This window comes from Andrographis paniculata, unplaced genomic scaffold (genome assembly GCF_009805555.1).
Source record: "Andrographis paniculata isolate CXL003 unplaced genomic scaffold, ASM980555v1 Contig77END, whole genome shotgun sequence".
Lineage (NCBI taxonomy): Eukaryota > Viridiplantae > Streptophyta > Magnoliopsida > Lamiales > Acanthaceae > Andrographis > Andrographis paniculata.
In genome coordinates this window covers 4,615,612-4,633,304 of record NW_026137614.1, presented here as the reverse complement: position 1 = coordinate 4,633,304, position 17,693 = coordinate 4,615,612, and the positions used below count along the sequence as shown (strand labels likewise).

Below are 17,693 nucleotides of genomic sequence, written 5' to 3'. Positions count from 1 at the left end.
GGACTAAAATTGATAAATTTTCATTTGAATGAGACCAAAATTGATATATTTTTTTAATGAAACCAAAATTGATAATTATGATATTGAATGGGACAAAAATGATTTCTACTTTTTTTTATATTTAAAAACGTACATTTCTTTTTACTAAAAAATATCAAATCAAACGCCTATTTTTTATTTTTTATATTATACTAAAATCAATTTTACATTCAAAACATCACATAAACACCTATTTATATCACATCATACAACTATTCAAATTCAAAATTTTTACTATTCAAATTCCAACACAAAATCCAAACCCCCAAACAAACACACCCTAAATATATTATTTTACTATAAACTCAATCAAAATTTTTTGAACTCAAAGAAACATTCCCTAAATCATTCAGAGTTTTGGAACAGTATTTTTTTTACTCTAATTTTATTTATTTATTTATTTGCATTTAAACAATGGTCATCTCCCTCAAATTCAAAATATTAAAGAAACACACCCAAAGAAAAAGCATACCCATTAGTTTTTTTACATTTATTTATTTATTTATAAAATATATAAATTTGTTAAAAGTAAAATAAAATACAAAACATGAATATTATTAATGTATTTTTAGTTATATTTTATTATCACAAATTGCATATTAAAAATGAATAATAATAATAATAATAATACAAGAAGATAAAAAAGAAAAAAAAAAGGAAAAAACGTATCAATTTATTTCATTTCATGCTATTTGTTGTCAGTGTGTTCTCTTTATATTTATTTTCCACACATTTCTAAAAGAAATTAATATACTATAAATATTTATTATTTTTATACAATTTTATATACTAGTATAAAAAATTATATCTTCAAAATATTTCACAAAACAAACACATTTTAATTACTATGTAGAAATAATATAATCTGGGCTGGGCTGGGCTTTTGAGAGCCCACATATGTTATGGGCTTTAAGTCCACCTGGGCCCGGCCCAAATTGATTTACTATGTCTCGCTCGTTCTGCTCTCTGCATTTCATTTCGCCTTTTAATGGCCGAAGAATTTTAGGAATCGGCCTCTTCCACCTCTCCTAAATTCTCTCGTTCGTCGAGGCGGAATCTTTACTGCTGTGCTCCGCTGCGTACCAGGTAGTTTTACTTGCGTTTGGCTTTCGTATCTTTTCGAATTTGTGTTCTGCTTTTTTGAAGTAATTTGTATTGCTGCGAGGGCTTAATGTGTTTTGAACTACAAATTCTAATTTCGCTTTGTATTTTCGAGGAGGATTATTTTTATTTTTGGAAATTTGATGTAATGTTTCTTGACTGAGTGATACAGAATTGTGTTGGCTGAGGAGGTGCTTGTTGCTTTCCTTAGTCTTGTATGATTGAAGTAATGTTGGTTCGTGCTATATGGAAAAAGGTTCACTTTGTATTTTGTTCTAAATTGGATTGATAGCAGAAATTTCAAGTGTTTTGTTCTCAATATCACATCCAAGCATTAGCAGATTTGGATTTAGAAATTACTAACTTAGAATGGAGAATGCCATATCAGTTCTTAATTCTGACAAAGGATTTGGTGAAACTTTGTTGCTTCAGTTTAGAAAGGGATAAGATTTGATAAGGTTTTGGTTGCACGTGTTTGTGGAGTTAAAAAGGGTTTGGTGAAAATAAGATGATAATAGTGTTTATTTAACCTAATTACAGACATATAAGAGCATTGGAAAGGTGAGTAACCATATATTAGGGCTCTGGACTTCGAAATCAATCATGCTGTTTTAGATTTAGGCCCTTCGGTATGCACATCTTCATTTTGTGAGTTTGGTTGGTCCTCAAATTTCTAATACTGAGGTTCTGAATGTTTCTTCAGGGTGGGAATAAAACTTGACTTGCAGAAGAAGTCTGGTGCAACTTCTAGTACCCTTTAGATATCGACTGTAGTTTTGTTTGTTGGTGTGGGCAAGCCAAACAAACAGAAAGAAGTGTTGGGAGTCACAAAATTGAGCATGGCCAGCAATCATGAAATTCAAGACAAAAATGCACCTGCAAGTAAGACCTTCTACTTTCCGGAAATTCATAGTTCTTATTTTGAAGATTCCTTTACTCTTTACAGAATTTGTGTCAAAGTTGTGAGCTCCAAACTTTGCCTCATTTTTATTTTGTTCTGTATTTTGGCTTTCGTGCTGTGCATATATATATATATATATATTTTACCGACTGATAGCTGTATGAATAAGCATTTCATTGTGTCACCTATAATGTTTTTTAGAAAGTTCCTTGGGGAATGAGGAATGGTTTGGCAAGCTTGCTATGTAATCTTTTCTAATAATATGTAGCTTGTAGGTTAAATTGGTGAACATTGGTTTTTATTATGTACTAAGGTTCCCAACCCGATCATGTTTGTGGAGCTAATGAAAATATTATCAGGACCTGCTGAGAAATTTGAGTCGACCTCCTGAGTAATCTTCTGTTTGTTAATATAAGTTTTCTCTGTAATTGTTCGATGTTCTTTAATGTAATTCTCTCAGAATGAAAACTTTTCTTATTATTCCTAAATAATGTTAAGGACACATGATCATCCGTATGTATTCCAGGTGTTTCAAGCTGTTATGCCTTCAAGAGCCGACTGCAAGAGTATTGTCAAAAAGCAGGGCTCACAACTCCCACTTACGAAACTATCAAGGAAGGCCCTTCGCATGAGCCTTCCTTCAGAACAACTGTCATTGTGAACAACGTAAGATATGATTCCCTACCTGGATTTTTCAATCGCAAGACAGCAGAGCAGTCGGCTGCAGAGGTCGCACTCATAGAACTTTCCAAATCTGTTGGCACAAAGTTTGGTATATCTGTACCAGTGGTAATTCTCTTTACACTCTTTTATGTATATAATTTTACGTGTTAAGGCATCCATATTTTTTATGTGATCCCACAATGAGCCCATCTTACCATAATTGCTCACTGCGTAGTGACTCATGCAGTGCATTAGCTAAAACTTTAAATATCCTGCCCACCATGTTTCTGAATAATCTTTAGATTTTTTGAAAAAGTTAAAAATGAGTTGCTGTACCCCCTGCCATGAACGTTACTTAACTCTTTGGTTAGAAATGCAGGTTTGCTTAACTTATATTGTCATGTTCTTTGATCTTGGTCTCTGTGATTTGCATCATCATGTAGACTAAGTCATATTTATCAGCCAGGTGGAATCTGATTCAATTGCATTTAGAATGCAGTATCCGATTTGGTGTCAACTCGACATAGCAAAGTGAAATTAGCCCTTTAAAAGTTATATCATTTGTGTGACTAGTGAAACTAACCATTTAAAAGTTTTTATCATTTGTGACAAGTGAAATTAGCCCTTTAAAAGTTCTTCGACATCTGTCTCATTCTGTATCTATTATATAAACCCATTGCAACGTTGAACCAGCTGCTAGTATTTTGTTGTTAAGGAATCCCGAAGTATCTACGTTCATATAGAGGTTTTTTTAAAAAAAATCGGTGAAGTGAAAACTTGACTATTTGATAGCTATGTTTTGTGAGACTAAAAATTATTTAATATGATGTTTGTTTGTTTGTTTTTTCTTAAAAAGTTACTATTGATGAATACTAGTCTATTTAAAAAGTTTCAAGAGTATCTACCTAAATAGAGAAACATTTCACTATATAATAATATTCGATTGCATTTTATTTATACATTACTTTTTCTGTTTCCTAGTTATTTTCTCCCGCTCATTTGTTTGTTGATTATACGCCATGATTCGATGATTACAAATTTTTCAGCATGAAACCGGCTTGTGCAAAAACTTGCTGCAAGAATACGCGCAAAAGATGAACTACGCCATCCCCTTGTACGAGTGCCACAAAGATGAGAAACGCGGCAAAGCACCAATGTATTCTTGCAGCGTCGACATCGGGGGCATCAAGTACATCGGAGCTGCAACAACCACAAAGAAGGAAGCCGAAATCAAAGCAGCGAGGACGGCATTGTTAGCCATCCAATCTTCGGGCTCTATCTCTGCAGATCAAGCCGGCAGCTCCTCCGTCTACAGCGTAATTCCACAGAAGAAGAAAGTGTCCGACCTGGGAATCAGCGTTCAGGAGACTGCGGCCGCACTCAAGCCAAAGAAAGGCCGTTTCAAGAAGCAACAGCAGAAGAAGAAGCGGCGGAGCACGAAGAAAGAGAACGGCGTTCAAGCTACTACGACAAATTTGGAGTCTAACGCGGGATCAGGTGCGCCCGATGGCGCGGGGAACTTCCAAAACGGCAATACGGACGGTGGCGCTGATGCGAATGGACTGGCGGGAGCAGAAAAAGCGGAAGCAGAAGGCGAATCGCTTTCCGCTGGGAGTTGTGATGGCTGTGTAGATAACTACAGAGAAGTGGATAACTGAAAAATGCAGCAGCCATTGTTGTCTTCTTGTTCCTGTTCTTGAGGTAAGTTGTGAGGATATTTGATTTGATTTGAGAGAGAGAGAGACAGAAGTGGATGGGTAGATTTGTGATTATGAGCATGAGAGACATTAATTGGTTGTAAGAAGGAAGGAAATTGAATATGGGGTGGGGGGGATGAAGATTGTCATATGATCCTTACTTGTATTGATTGGGATTGGCATTGTTATTGGTTGGTTACTCCTACCCACATTGATTACTATTGGGGTTCTCCTGTCCTTATTCTTATTATTATTTTATTTTTATATTGTGGAAATAACATTTAATACCTTGCAAATTAAATTAAATTCAAGGATGTGTAGCAAATAGACTTTGAGCCGTGAGATGTTTGAATGTATTTTTATTTGATGATATGGAAACTCATACCATATTCAAATGTGTCCAGAGATCTCACAGTCACAGATCTATTATTTAACCTTGTGTTTGTATAGAGGTTTTGTTTTGTTAGCTTTTATTATTTATTAATATATTTTTTTTAAATATATCAAATTAAATATTTAATACTTTTATTTTTATATTATGCTATAAAAAATTCTTTTATATATAAAATATTATATTAATAATTATTTTAATTCAAAATTTTTAATATTTACTCAAATTGAAAGTAATATTTTACTTATACTCCAAGAGTTAGTTTCACATACCTAAAAGATGTCATTATTTATAAATAATGAAATATGAAAATATTACTATATAAAATACTTGTTTTTTATTTAATATATTAAATTAAAATTTTATTTTAATATAAAATACATGCAATGTTAATATCACATTATATATTTATTTTTATTTAATTTTTTATTGTTCCCAAATGTTTTAAACCTTTGCGACTTTCAGAACCCTTATTTAACATTTAATTTTTATTTAAAATATTATGAATAACGTTATATATATTATATCCAATATTTATTATTATTATTACAATTATTATTATTATTTATCATTTTAAACTAATAATATTTTAAAATTAGAGTACTTTTTTTATAATACTCCATGAGTTTATTTATTATTATTTTTTTAAAATATATATATATATATATATATAATAAAAATCAAATCCAAAATCCACCACCACTAGTGTCTCATAATCATTCATGTATAGATAAAACCAAAGGCTATTTTACGTCAATCTCACCATTAATTATTGTCTTGTATTTCCCAGGATAACGATGACGATGATGATATTCTTACTTTTTATGATTGAAATAATTAAAATAAATAAATCAGCAAGAACATCAAATGATAAAAGAAACTAATAATAATAATAATAATTATTGAATTTTTTCTTCCCTAATAAAAGTTTAATAGCAAATGGGGATATAAGATTCTTTAATGTTGTGTGGTCTTTATCGTGGAAAAATAATATGAATTTCGACTAATATCTTTATACATATTTATCTTATTTTGTTCAATATTTACAAGATATTCAAACTTTGCAACAATAATGACCGACGATAAAATGAAAATTCGACAACATAATTTAAACGTTAGACAATTGTGACAAAAATACGATTTTTAAATCAATTAAAGTGAAGTTTAGCCGAGTCTTTACATAGATGTCATTTCTAGCCGATCGATAAGGTAAGGGATCGAGATTATAGATAAATAATGGATTACCCTATCAAGATAATGTTATAGAGAAAATTAGTAGTAATTCTTAGAGAGTTTATTTTATTTTCTTGGAATAAAAGAGATTGAATTTTCGAATACAACTCAAAATAGTAAAAAGGGATGATTAAAAACCACATTAGTGATGAAGATTTTGATATTGCAAACTTGAATATATACCCGGAGAAAGCCAAATCAAATTAATTTTTTTTTTTATAATTGACAGTATAGTTAAAGAAATTTGTGAGTCTTCGGTCGATAGTTTTTTTTATTCATTTTAAAAGTTTATGGATTATTGAATTATTAGAATAGTAAATTTGCTCTTAAATTGATATCTTATGATGAGATTTTAAGAAAATTCAAACTATATCAACGAACATTGCGTTGTTTTTCACAATGTACGTCAATAAAAATAAATAAATGAAATCATATTTTGTACGGACAACTTTCGATCCAAACAACTGGTCATTGAAAGAATTGTAAGTTATAATATTCCGATCAAAAAAATTATAAGTTATAACATATGATATTCTAATATTCATTTTATTGTGTGTGGACTTTGATAGTCTTATAGAAATTCAATTTTCACAATATTGTGTTTTTCTTTTGCTAAATATATATATATATATATATGTCTAGCAAAATTATGTCAATTTTTGTTTATTCATAATTTTATTATATTTATTATTTTAATGAACAATAACTATTTTATTAATATTTTTATACTCCCTCCGTCCCAAATCTACGGATAAAGTAGAAATAAAGGTAAAAAGACTAAATTAACCCTATTAGTATTGTATAATATAAATGTAATGACATATGTGTAATATATTATAAATTGGAAAAGTATTTGTAATGTTAGGTAGACAATACAATTACTAAAAAAAATTGGATACTTTGTTACGAGACGGACTAAAATAGAAAAATGGATATATTGTTAAGGAAGAGAGGGAGTATTATTATTTTTTTTTTTATCAATTATTTTTCATAATTCTCTTATTTTATTCTTTTACTTATACTACTTTTATATTTAAAAAATACTATTATTTCTTAATTTCTATATTCATCGAATTATGAATAATTTTCGGGATCGGAAGGAGTAATACAAGCTCGATGATTTATTTCCAACTTGTTCTTTTGTTTTTTGTCACTCAATAAAAATGAAATGCAATTCCAAGACTATAATTAATATGTAAAATAAATAAATACATATGTATGTATGTAAATAACAAGTGTGTGTGTGTGCCAATGGCAGCAGCTTCACCTGCAGACATTACCAATAATTGTCTTAAGACAACTGTGTTAAGAACTGCTAATAACATGTGATTTTTTGACTAATACTACTATTTTAATTTGTTGTTGAGATTTTGATTTATTTATTATAAAATAAAATGATTTTTTTTAAAAATAATAATAATAATAATAATAATATGAAGTCAAAAAATTAAAGGGTCTATGTCAATCAATCAGGCTTCTTATTATCTTATCCTGTTAGTTGGTTTAAATCAAATCCATGATTAATTAAAGGGTGAAAATTTCAATGTTGAAAGCCACACACAAATTGAACCAACATAGAATTATACTCCATCCCTCCAAAAACTATAATCTTAATTGAGTTCGGTACAAGATTTAAAGAATATTGATATTATATTGGTAGTTGGTAAAAAGTACTGATAAAAGATTTTTTTGTCCTTGTGAGTGCATTAGTGTAAAAAATTAGTGACAATTGTGTAGTAAAAATGAAAAAATAAGGGTAGTTTTACAGTCATATGGTTATTTATGACTATTGTATTGATACTGAGAAAAATGGTAAATAAAACTATTGTATTGAGACAGAAGGAGTATATATATATACACTGATGTTACTTGCACCTTTAGATTTTAACCTACACTTTTCAAATGATATATATATATTTATCCAGATTTTTACTTTTAATAAAAAAATAATAATAAATGCATGAAATAACTTTTAAATCTATAAGTGTATATATATATATATATAATGATATTTTTAAATATAAATGGTGAAATTTTCATATAAAAAATACTAGAAATAAAGAAGCCCTTTGTGCCCAAAGCAAAAGCATGGAAATAGGTGTGATAATAAGAGTAGAGAAACTCACCAAAATTACTTATTGCACATCAAACCATGATGTAATATGTCGACATAACATACCAAAAATATATATATATATATATATATATTATAAATTCTTTTAAAAAAAAAGAAAAAAAAAAAAAAAAAGCTTGATAGCAAATTATGGGATGGAGACATGTCGATGAAATTTGTTGTAGGAAAAAAGTAATAAGTTAGGAACTCTGTCATTTCAAATACATCATAGTGTGTTTGTTCGTAGGTTTCACTCATTAATTTTATTATTATTTGTTCGAATATTAAATTATTTATTTATTTTCGTTTTCATTGTTTTATTAATTTTATATTTAAAACACAAACACAAATAATTGCATGTCTGGTAAAAAAAGTTGTATCAAAAAATATAAAATATAATATTATTTGAAATTAAATATTTAATTTTTTGACTTCTTGCAATAAATATTTGAATCTATTTTTTACTTTTATTTGTATTATTCACTATTAGTTTTGAAAAATCGCAATTCAAAAGTTGGTTTGGGTAAACATTGTGAATAATTTCAATTCAAAATTTCATTGGCTTACTCCAAACTCTAAAATCTAATACCAATCGAAAACCACTTCATTTTGGGTGATTATGATGATGAAGACTCTTTACCTTTAAATAATAATAATAATTAGTAGTGATCTTTGTCCTTAAATTCAACATTTCAATCAATTGGTTAGGGACTACTTAGAGCATATAAAAGTTCCTTTCTTATGAATTTGAAAAAAAAAATTGGTTTGAATTTGACATTAAGATAATATATAATGAAATATTTTGTGAGAAAAAAAATATATATATTTTTTTCGAGAAATGCAAAGTTCAAATAATAAAAACTCAGAAACAAACCCTTTATTACTTTTCGATGTCAATGGCAACATTATATATGCTCTTATACACACTTTGGGAATTAATATTAATCGAAAATGAGTAATTTTAAAAAAATATTTATTTTCTTCCACCAAAATTATGTTATTTATTTATTTGACTATTAAATTTATCAATAATTTATTTATAATTTTTTTGAAAAAATTAAAATAATTAGGTATTGGATGAGGATAATCAGCATCATCATGTTGTTTGAAATATTTTAATCGTGTTGTCCTATGTGTTGTGGTAATATACATTATATGTTAAAAGTAATTGAAATATATATTTTTTGTGGATACTATCATATCCTGTCAATTCATATTTTTATTTATATTATATTATTTTATTAGTTGTAATTTATATCTTATGTGTTATTTGTGTATTTTATGCCAGTATTCTCAACATTGCCACTTAGTCTAACATAAAAATATATATATATATCAATTCATAATTATATTATTGTTACTTTAATCAATAATAATTGATTTATACGTTATCTTTTATATTTAACTCATTATATTTTTATAAAAAATTTAGAGTTTTTTCTTTAACTTCAAATCTCATATTTTTAGAAAAAAATATATTTTTTTTTTCTAACAAAATATCACATCATACATTAGTTTAATACCAAAATATTTCAAATTCGATAAAAAAAAAACATACCCTTAATAAATTGGACATACTCCTATATTCTAGTTTACTTCTTATTATCCATCCTATTTTTATATAAATTCTTATTATTTTTAAATTTACCCAAACAAAAACACATGATTAGAGAGAGTGTTGCATTAAGAGTGTTGCCTTAGTTCTCCATAAGATTGTAATAATCTAACCTCCTAAAGTTAATTTCAGCTTATTTGGTTATAGTTTAAAATTGATTTGAAATAAAATATTATTTTTAAAAGAATAATATATTTTTATCGAAATTATAGATTGAACAATGTTGATCAAAATTTAAAATAATAAAAAGATCAAAACATCTATATGCATTCCTTTCTATATCGAATTTGAACTTTGCTCAACTTGTTAACCCCTTCGATTTGTTATGAACGAAAAAGGCAAATGGTAAATAGGACAAGACATCGTACCTCCCGAATATCTTTCCATAAATAGGAAAAGTTTCCTCGACTCTTGTCCCCGTTCTTCAAATCGATGAATTCTTACCTACAATGGAATGTATATATGTATACATATATCAATATAGACGCCACAACCGTCCGCTTGTCGACGAAACATCTTACCTGAAATGTAAGAAAACATCGCAAAGTTAGTCTTAGTTAAACTTTCAGATAAGACGATCATTTGGAGTAAATGAATTGCGCAATTAAGCGAATGTCGATGAGCCCTTACGGTCGATTTAGAAGCCGAATAGTCCATATGAGGAATGCTATAGCTTTCCAACCCGATATTGTAAACGGGCGTCCCGTTCGGATAGTACAATCCGTAATTCCTCTCGGAGGCGGGTCCGAACTTTTGATTCTCGTTAAAAAGCGCGAAAACGTAGATGTCGATAGGCACCGACGGTTTTGCGGGAGTCCCTTGATTTTGTTGTATCCGTCGCACCAAGTTCCCGTTGTAGAGTTTTGCGTTCTCCGGCGTCGCGCCCGCCTCGTCGGGATCGCCCTTCGAAGGCCATCCCGTCTCCGACACTTGGACGCGGATATCGTCGAATCCAGCCGCTTTGATCGCGGAGTAAACGGCGTCGACTTGCGCGTACAACATGTTGTCGTAACGCAGATTCGTCGACGGATCGATCATCCCGGAGCTCGGCTGGAACAAGGCGTAGCTCAACGACACCCCGTCGGGATTGTCCTTGTAGGCGAAGAACGGGTAGGCGTTGATTGTGAACGGCGACCCCGTCCGGCGGTGGAACTCAAGGATTGGCCGGATGTATTCGGCGAGATTCTGTTGGAATGCGCCGGAAGACGGCGGGAATGATGTCGATAGGATTCCATAGGAGTGCGCCGTCGTCACCGATATCTGTTGGCCGGAGTTTAAAAGGGCGTCGTTAACGGATTGCATCGCCGGCAGGAGGTACGACATTAGCTGCGTGTCGTTTCCGGTGAGGACCTCGTTGCCGACGGCGATGCACGTGATCTTCGTCTGAGAGATGTACGGATGCACGTGCTGCTCGATCCATGATCTGGCTTGGCTTGGATCGGTAACCGCCTGCAAGTGCTCGTTGCCGAGGCCGATGGTGAATTCGACGCCGGTGTTGGCGAACGCCGACAGGACGTTTGGATCGGCATCGTAGAGCTTGACGCGCGTTATGTTGAGTAAGCTTAGGAGGTACGCCACGCGCGGCGGCGACGGCAGGTTGTTCGCGATTTGGCCGTAGTTTATCCCCACGCCGACGGCTCCGGTCGTCGGAAAACAATCTGGACACACAGTACAAATTCAAATTCAAAATCGAAATTGAACTTGAAGATTCCAACAACCAGAGCAACAATTCATTGAACAATAACTGGAAATCGAAATCTAAATCTAAAGATTAATTTAAAGCTAGCAGAATTTCGAAATTGCTACGAATGTGAAACTGTGAATCGCTATGAACAGCAAAATACTCGGTAAAAATTGAATAAACAGAGAGTTTCTGAATATGTTGCGAATCAAACAACACGAATTCTAAAACCAATCAAGCTTATAAATACCTAACAATTCCCTCAAACAGCTGCAAAATAAGATCGCATAATCATCAAAAGAGGAAATAAGACCGAATCAATCAAATGCGAACTCGAAAAAATTCTTTTCACTAAACTAAAATCAATCAAACTTCAAATATCAAATCATTTCCTCAACAGGTACAAAATAAGATCGAATAATCATCAGAAGAGGACATAACATAAGGATGAAACAATAAAATGCGAAGTCGAAGCTTATGAACCAAGTAACAATGAAAGCAGCAGAAAGGACTCTTCTCTTAAAAATTAAATTTGAAGAAGATGAAAGTACCTGAAAAGAGAAGAAGAAGAGGAAGAAGCCGGAAAAGCGTGGCCATGGCAAAAGGAATTGATGCCGTCCCGTCAGTAAGCTCTCTCAGAGAGCTATGGAGGCTGCTTTGGTTGCTTTATTTGGAATTCAATTCCCTATGCTATACATACTCATTCACTGTATGCAGAGAAAGGATTTTTGTTATGCATTTTCCAATAGTTTATTTCCACGTACATATATATATATGTATGTATATATATCTAGAGAGAGAGAGAGGTTTCTGTTTAATGTGATTGTTTTATTCCTTTTCAACTTTTTCTCTCTCAACTCAAGTCAAGGCTGATTCTGATGATCATGAGCTAGCTTAACTGATCTTGTGTAGTGAATTTCCGGAAATGCCCTTCATTTCTTTTCAATATTTTTATACATAATTTATTTAGATAGTTTTTACTCCCTTCCTCGTACAAATATTTGCTCATTTGATCGGACACAAATTTTAGTAAAAGTAAGTAATAATTGTAAATTTTTTTCTTATATATATATATTTATATTTTCTTATATATAAATATTCTTATCTATTTTTAAAATTTTATTTTTTATATAAATTTGTTAAATATAATATAAATAAATAAATTTTTATTTTATATTATATTACATTAAATTTAACACTTTACAAAAAAATAATAATCATATTATACATATTTATTTAGATATAATATTTAAAATATTTAAATATATATTCTATTTTTTATTATTATTATTATATCTATATATTAATTGATTATCCATAAATGGTATGGAAATTGAAAAGAACTCCAATATATCTTAAGACTCGTTTCCAGAGTATTATATTTGATGTGCGCACTTTCGGGGGAGTTATGAGACCGTTCACAGGTATCTCTAGTTTTAATAAAAATTAAAATATAATTGTATCTAAATTATTATGAGTTTGTTTGATGTAATTTTAAATTAAATTTTAATTTTAATTTTTATTTAAATACTATTTTGATATAATATTTTATAAAATAATAATAATAATAATAATTTATTTTTATTAAAAATTATGTATATATAAATAGTAATAGTAATTTCTGTTGAAAACATTAAAAAGAACAAAGTCATAATGCTTAGAATGAAATAAATGTTTAGTTCAAAAGTAAATGAAAAAAAAATTCATTGCACTATCAATATAAGTTTTCAAATTTTGGGTATCGTTTGTTTTGTAAAATAATTTTAAAAAATATTTTTTTTTATGTGATATATAAAAAACAATGTAGAGAATATATAATATATTAATATTTTTAAAAAACATATTTATTTATTTATTGTTAAAAAAATACACTCTTCATTTTCATTCTCTTTCTCTTATACATATGTGTGTGTGTATATATATATATATATCATTTAATTACAATCTTGTGGAACAATGTACACATTCAATGAACAATGTACACATTCAATTAACTCACCTAACTTAAAATTTATTGAATTAAAAAAATTCAATGTTTCATTTGAACACAAATGCTCTGTTAAAAACTTTTGAACCCTCAAACACCATTATCAATAAAAATACAATATATTTTTTTTTCTTATAAAACATAAAATCAAAACATTGTTTAAACAAATATTTAAATAAAAATTTAAAACCATTCTATTACAATAAATCTATTATCAAACCGTGATTTAATAATAAGAATGGTAAATAAATCCCATCGTAAATTGGAGGCAAACATAAATTAATTATTAATACTACTATTCATCAACAATAAAAAAAATAAAAAACAATCATGTAACAATAAATACAATTTCATTCATGATATTTTATATCCCTAAAAAACATAAAAAATAAATACAATTTCATTCAAAAACAACTTCACTTTCTAATATAACATCAAAATCAGAAACCTAATTCAAACAGACCTATGTTAGATCTTTCCACACACAACCCTAACCCACCTTTTATATGAGGTATGATTGGAATAAAATCCACAGTACTTACTTAGGGGAATATGAATAAAGGTGTGTGACCCCTACTACCATACCCTACCCTACCCACCTACCATACCCCCAACCCATCAAGCCTGGACTTCCTTCAACCTCTTTTAACAACTAGAAATAAATCATTTCAATTTTCTAATTAGGAAAAAAAAAATCTGTAGTGGAGGGCCAGAGCACAATAAATTTAACTTTATTCTTATTCCCCTAACAAGTAGTTCATCCAGATTGTTCTTTGGGCCCTCCAGAATACTTCTAAAAGCCTACACTTTTAGCCCTTTTCAAAAGGTTCTTGTATCATAGCCCATTGATCATTAATCTAAGCAAAAATATTTCAAATAATCCCTTTTTTTTTATAAGATTTTGTGATGTTAAAGAAAAAACAAGAAAGAATTTCTGAAACTACATGACCCCTTATGTTTTAAAAAACATCGGAATTTTTATAACTCAAAGGAACGTCACATAATTTCTACGGGATTTTATGTAATGCTTATGTAATCTACGAAGGGAACCTCGTACAATTTCTAAACTAACTTTTCAAACTACAAGTAAATTATAACAAAACCTTATCGAACAGCTAAAACCACATACTAACAAAGAAACACTATTCTAACATAGGCAAAAAGAGTAGAAGAATCACAAAGAACAAGACCATATAGATTGGAGAAAAACCAGCCAACAAGATTTAGTTCGAATAGATTTAAATAGGTGTACAACTAGTCTTCATTTAGGCAATCGAATGACAGAAAGAAAGCAATACTCACTCAGTAGAGGTCGCTCTCCTTATGTGTATGAATCACGCAATCAGATGTCGGGTAAGAAACGCACGTCAGCAAGTATCCCTCATTCATTTGGTTATCATCGAGAAATGAGCCATCCGACTGGTCAACCACGCCAGACACCAGTTTCCCAGCACATGTGGAGCATGCCCCGGCTCTGCACGAGTATGGAAGATCGATACCTGCATTCTCGGCTGAGTCGAGGATGTATGAATCATCAGGGGCCTCGAATTCAAATTCTGTGTTGTCAGGTCCAATCAGTTTCACTTTGTATGTGGCCATGGCGGATACTCTGAAGTTAGGCTTCGCTGAAAGGCCAAAGGCTTTTGCTTTGCTCTTTACTGACCCCAATGCGGATGTATTCTTGACGAAGGTAGTTTTGATTCGGGATTGTGTAGCACCTCCAAACATGCATACAGTGGGAAGCACCGCAGTCGCCATTTTTTCTCCTAAAGAAAATAATTAATCTTATCAGTATGTTGATTGACATTGTTATTGAGAGATCCTACGTAACATCTTTAACAAATTCCCAAAAACTTTCTCCACAACCATACATTAAGTCAAATACCTAATTATCATTCATTATATCAACAAAAAATTTAAATTTTACATTCAAAACATTATTTACATCACATCAAATAACTAGTCCAATTCAAAATTTTACTATTTAAAACCCAAACCCCCCAAACAAACACATCCAATTGGTAGATTCACAGATGAACTAAACCATCCCTCTACAATAAATGTGGCTTCTCGGTCATGGATATGATTGCTAATATATGCCTGATGCAGATAATCCCAATGAGATCAACCATAATGGTCATCCATTTCGGGAGCAACAGAGCAGTAAATATTTGGAGCATTATGAGAAGAGCAAGTACAATGTCTCTGTGCCCTTCACTCGAGGCTCCACAAAATTTACAAAAAATGAACTCAAAGAGAAGATTTTGTTGCATCAAATAGTTAACGAACTGATGTTTACAACTTAAAACCATAATAGCGAACAAACTTAACTAGCTCATTTTATCCAATGAGCTTATAGTCAGTGCAAAAGATGTATAGGAGAAGTTGAAAAGAAAACAATGGGAGAAAAAACACATAATTAGAAAATAAAGAAAGCAAATCCCCAAAAACACTAACATTTGAGAAAAACATCACATCGAATTCTTTTAGTTTTCACAAAATCACATCAAACAACACAATTTTTACTATTTTCAAAATTTCCCAAAAACTCCAAACGTTTTAAAACTTATATCTAACCGGAGCCCCTAGCAGCACTCATTTCTGTCCACAAATTACAAAACCATTAGACAAGCCACCAAAATCTTTCTGCAACTCATTTCAGGCAGTGGGCCAAAATCTAATCTAAAAGCATTGTTGATGGTCAAAGACCAAAATGAATTAGCCTTTGTATCCATGATACAAGAAGTCATTCTCATGTGGTCATTTTCTTTGCATCATCAAGCCTTAATATTACTACAACCTAATGTATAACATAAATTACTTAATTAATAAATCAATCATTTACAAATGGGCAGAAACTATAATTAAGTCTTCATGTCTAAACAGAAGTAGGTGATGAATATCTATCACAAAATCGACAGAAACTACAACGTCTTCGGGTATAGAGACAAACTACAGACGTTGCCCCAATTGCACCTTTTTAACCTAAAGCAAATTTCACTAGAATAATTCCAAAACACAATCGCATAAAAACAACAAAAGAATCGTGCAATAAGCCAGTATATCCCAGACATAAAATTAGTTAATGCAGCCAACACAACACAACACAAGCAGTCCTCCAGATTTGCAGTTAGTCTCAAACACGAAACACAGCTTACTAACGAAATCAAAATTAGTAGATAGAAACCATTTCCAAACCAGCTTCAAGCATAGAAACTTAAATAAACGCAAAAAATAAATCATCCAACAAGAATGTTTACTGGATCGAGCAAAACCTAGAACATGGCAAAATGTCGTTACTCTTCCACAATCCAAATAGAGTAAAAAGCAAAACAAAAATCCATTAACCCAAACATCCTCAACACCAAAACTCAAAAACAGGAAGCGGAGATACCTAAGATTCCAGAGGAGAGGGAGAGATTTGAATCTGTAGGGAGGGAGGAGAGGGCAGCAGGTGCAAAAATAGGAGTGTCTAGAGAAGCTTCTGGAGAAATGTAAATATGACCGCAGACAGAAAGGTGCACCTGTTCATATGTTAGGGCACTCACCAACCCTACCTCAAAATCCACCCTAGTAAATAATTAGTTGGGGGATTTCGACTGAATTTTTTCTTTTTTAAAAAAAAGTATAATTAAATAATTATATATATATAATTTTTTATATAATAAATTACTTTTACCTTCAAAAGACAATTTGTTTCTTTACCAAAGTTTTTTAAATTTTTATTATTTGGATTATACGTTTAAAAAAAAAAAAAAATTCTTACAAAACATCTCATCAAATATTATTTTTATATTAAATTTAAATTAATTTTTTTTAAAGTTATCCAAAGAAAGACACCCATATCTAATACTTCTTCCGTCCCACATTGAATATTTTCGTTATTATAGACACGAGATTTAGGATAAATATAATTAATAAATAATTAAAATTTATTAGTAAAATTAATTAACATATAATATAAATTAAAATAATTAATTAATTTAATTAAAATTTTAAAAATAAATTAAAAAATTTAAAATGAGGTTAAAATTAGTAATATTTAAAAAAAATGATATGAAATGTGGGATATATAGAAACTGCAACTAGTGAGTGGGACGAAGGGAGTAGTATTTATTTCTAATATTATAAATAAAATGTTGCAATTGTTTGTTTTTTAAATTGAAAAGAGAGAAAATAAAATAAAATAATCTAAATTTTCTTGTTTGCCAAAAATACTTTTCAAGCCATGGAATATTACAGAACATTTTTAATAATTATCGAGATTTCAAA

The 17,693-nt window shown here is 30.2% G+C and overlaps 3 protein-coding genes across 4 annotated transcripts; 1 reads left to right on the top strand and 2 right to left on the bottom strand.

The window, feature by feature from the left end:
- Positions 1–1,015: 1,015 nt before the first annotated feature.
- On the top strand, positions 1,016–4,715 carry LOC127239428 (double-stranded RNA-binding protein 1-like). The gene is made up of 4 exons (XM_051257568.1): positions 1,016–1,125; positions 1,844–2,022; positions 2,568–2,830; positions 3,751–4,715. The coding sequence occupies exons 2-4, from the start codon at positions 1,980–1,982 to the stop codon at positions 4,360–4,362; spliced, it is 918 nt and encodes a 305-aa protein (XP_051113525.1). The 5' UTR covers positions 1,016–1,125; positions 1,844–1,979; the 3' UTR covers positions 4,363–4,715.
- A 2,395-nt stretch (positions 4,716–7,110) lies between these two features.
- Positions 7,111–12,236, bottom strand: LOC127239454 (glucan endo-1,3-beta-glucosidase 14-like). 2 transcript variants are annotated; one of them, XR_007836135.1, is made up of 4 exons: positions 11,986–12,236; positions 10,384–11,411; positions 10,122–10,274; positions 7,111–7,292 (listed from the first exon to the last, which is right to left on the bottom strand). XR_007836135.1 is itself a non-coding variant. In XM_051257618.1 (3 exons), exons 1-3 carry the CDS (start codon positions 12,029–12,031, stop codon positions 10,194–10,196), a joined length of 1,155 nt encoding a protein of 384 aa, XP_051113575.1. In that variant the 5' UTR covers positions 12,032–12,236; the 3' UTR covers positions 10,008–10,193. The 2 variants fall into 2 exon arrangements, 1 of the variants encoding a protein (XP_051113575.1); XM_051257618.1 differs by lacking the exon at positions 7,111–7,292 and having other exon boundaries at positions 10,008–10,274.
- Positions 12,237–14,593: 2,357 nt separating this feature from the next.
- On the bottom strand, positions 14,594–16,969 carry LOC127239487 (ferredoxin, root R-B1). Its single transcript, XM_051257669.1, has 2 exons — positions 16,816–16,969; positions 14,594–15,187 (listed from the first exon to the last, which is right to left on the bottom strand). Exon 2 carries the CDS (start codon positions 15,177–15,179, stop codon positions 14,724–14,726), a length of 456 nt encoding a protein of 151 aa, XP_051113626.1. The 5' UTR covers positions 15,180–15,187; positions 16,816–16,969; the 3' UTR covers positions 14,594–14,723.
- Positions 16,970–17,693: the final 724 nt, after the last annotated feature.

Excerpts from the sequence above, each read along its gene's own strand:
- LOC127239487 (XM_051257669.1), bottom strand. The coding sequence starts at position 15,179 with ATGGCGACTGCGGTGCTTCCCACTGTATGCATGTTTGGAGGTGCTACA.
- LOC127239428 (XM_051257568.1), top strand. The coding sequence starts at position 1,980 with ATGGCCAGCAATCATGAAATTCAAGACAAAAATGCACCTGCAA. Across the intron at positions 2,023-2,567 it reads AGACAAAAATGCACCTGCAA|GTGTTTCAAGCTGTTATGCC; the intron begins GTAAGACCTTCT and ends TATGTATTCCAG. Across the intron at positions 2,831-3,750 it reads TTGGTATATCTGTACCAGTG|CATGAAACCGGCTTGTGCAA; the intron begins GTAATTCTCTTT and ends CAAATTTTTCAG.
- LOC127239454 (XM_051257618.1), bottom strand. The coding sequence starts at position 12,031 with ATGGCCACGCTTTTCCGGCTTCTTCCTCTTCTTCTTCTCTTTTCAG. Across the intron at positions 11,412-11,985 it reads TCTTCTTCTTCTCTTTTCAG|ATTGTTTTCCGACGACCGGA; the intron begins GTACTTTCATCT and ends CTGTGTGTCCAG. Across the intron at positions 10,275-10,383 it reads ATTCGGCTTCTAAATCGACC|GTAAGATGTTTCGTCGACAA; the intron begins GTAAGGGCTCAT and ends CTTACATTTCAG.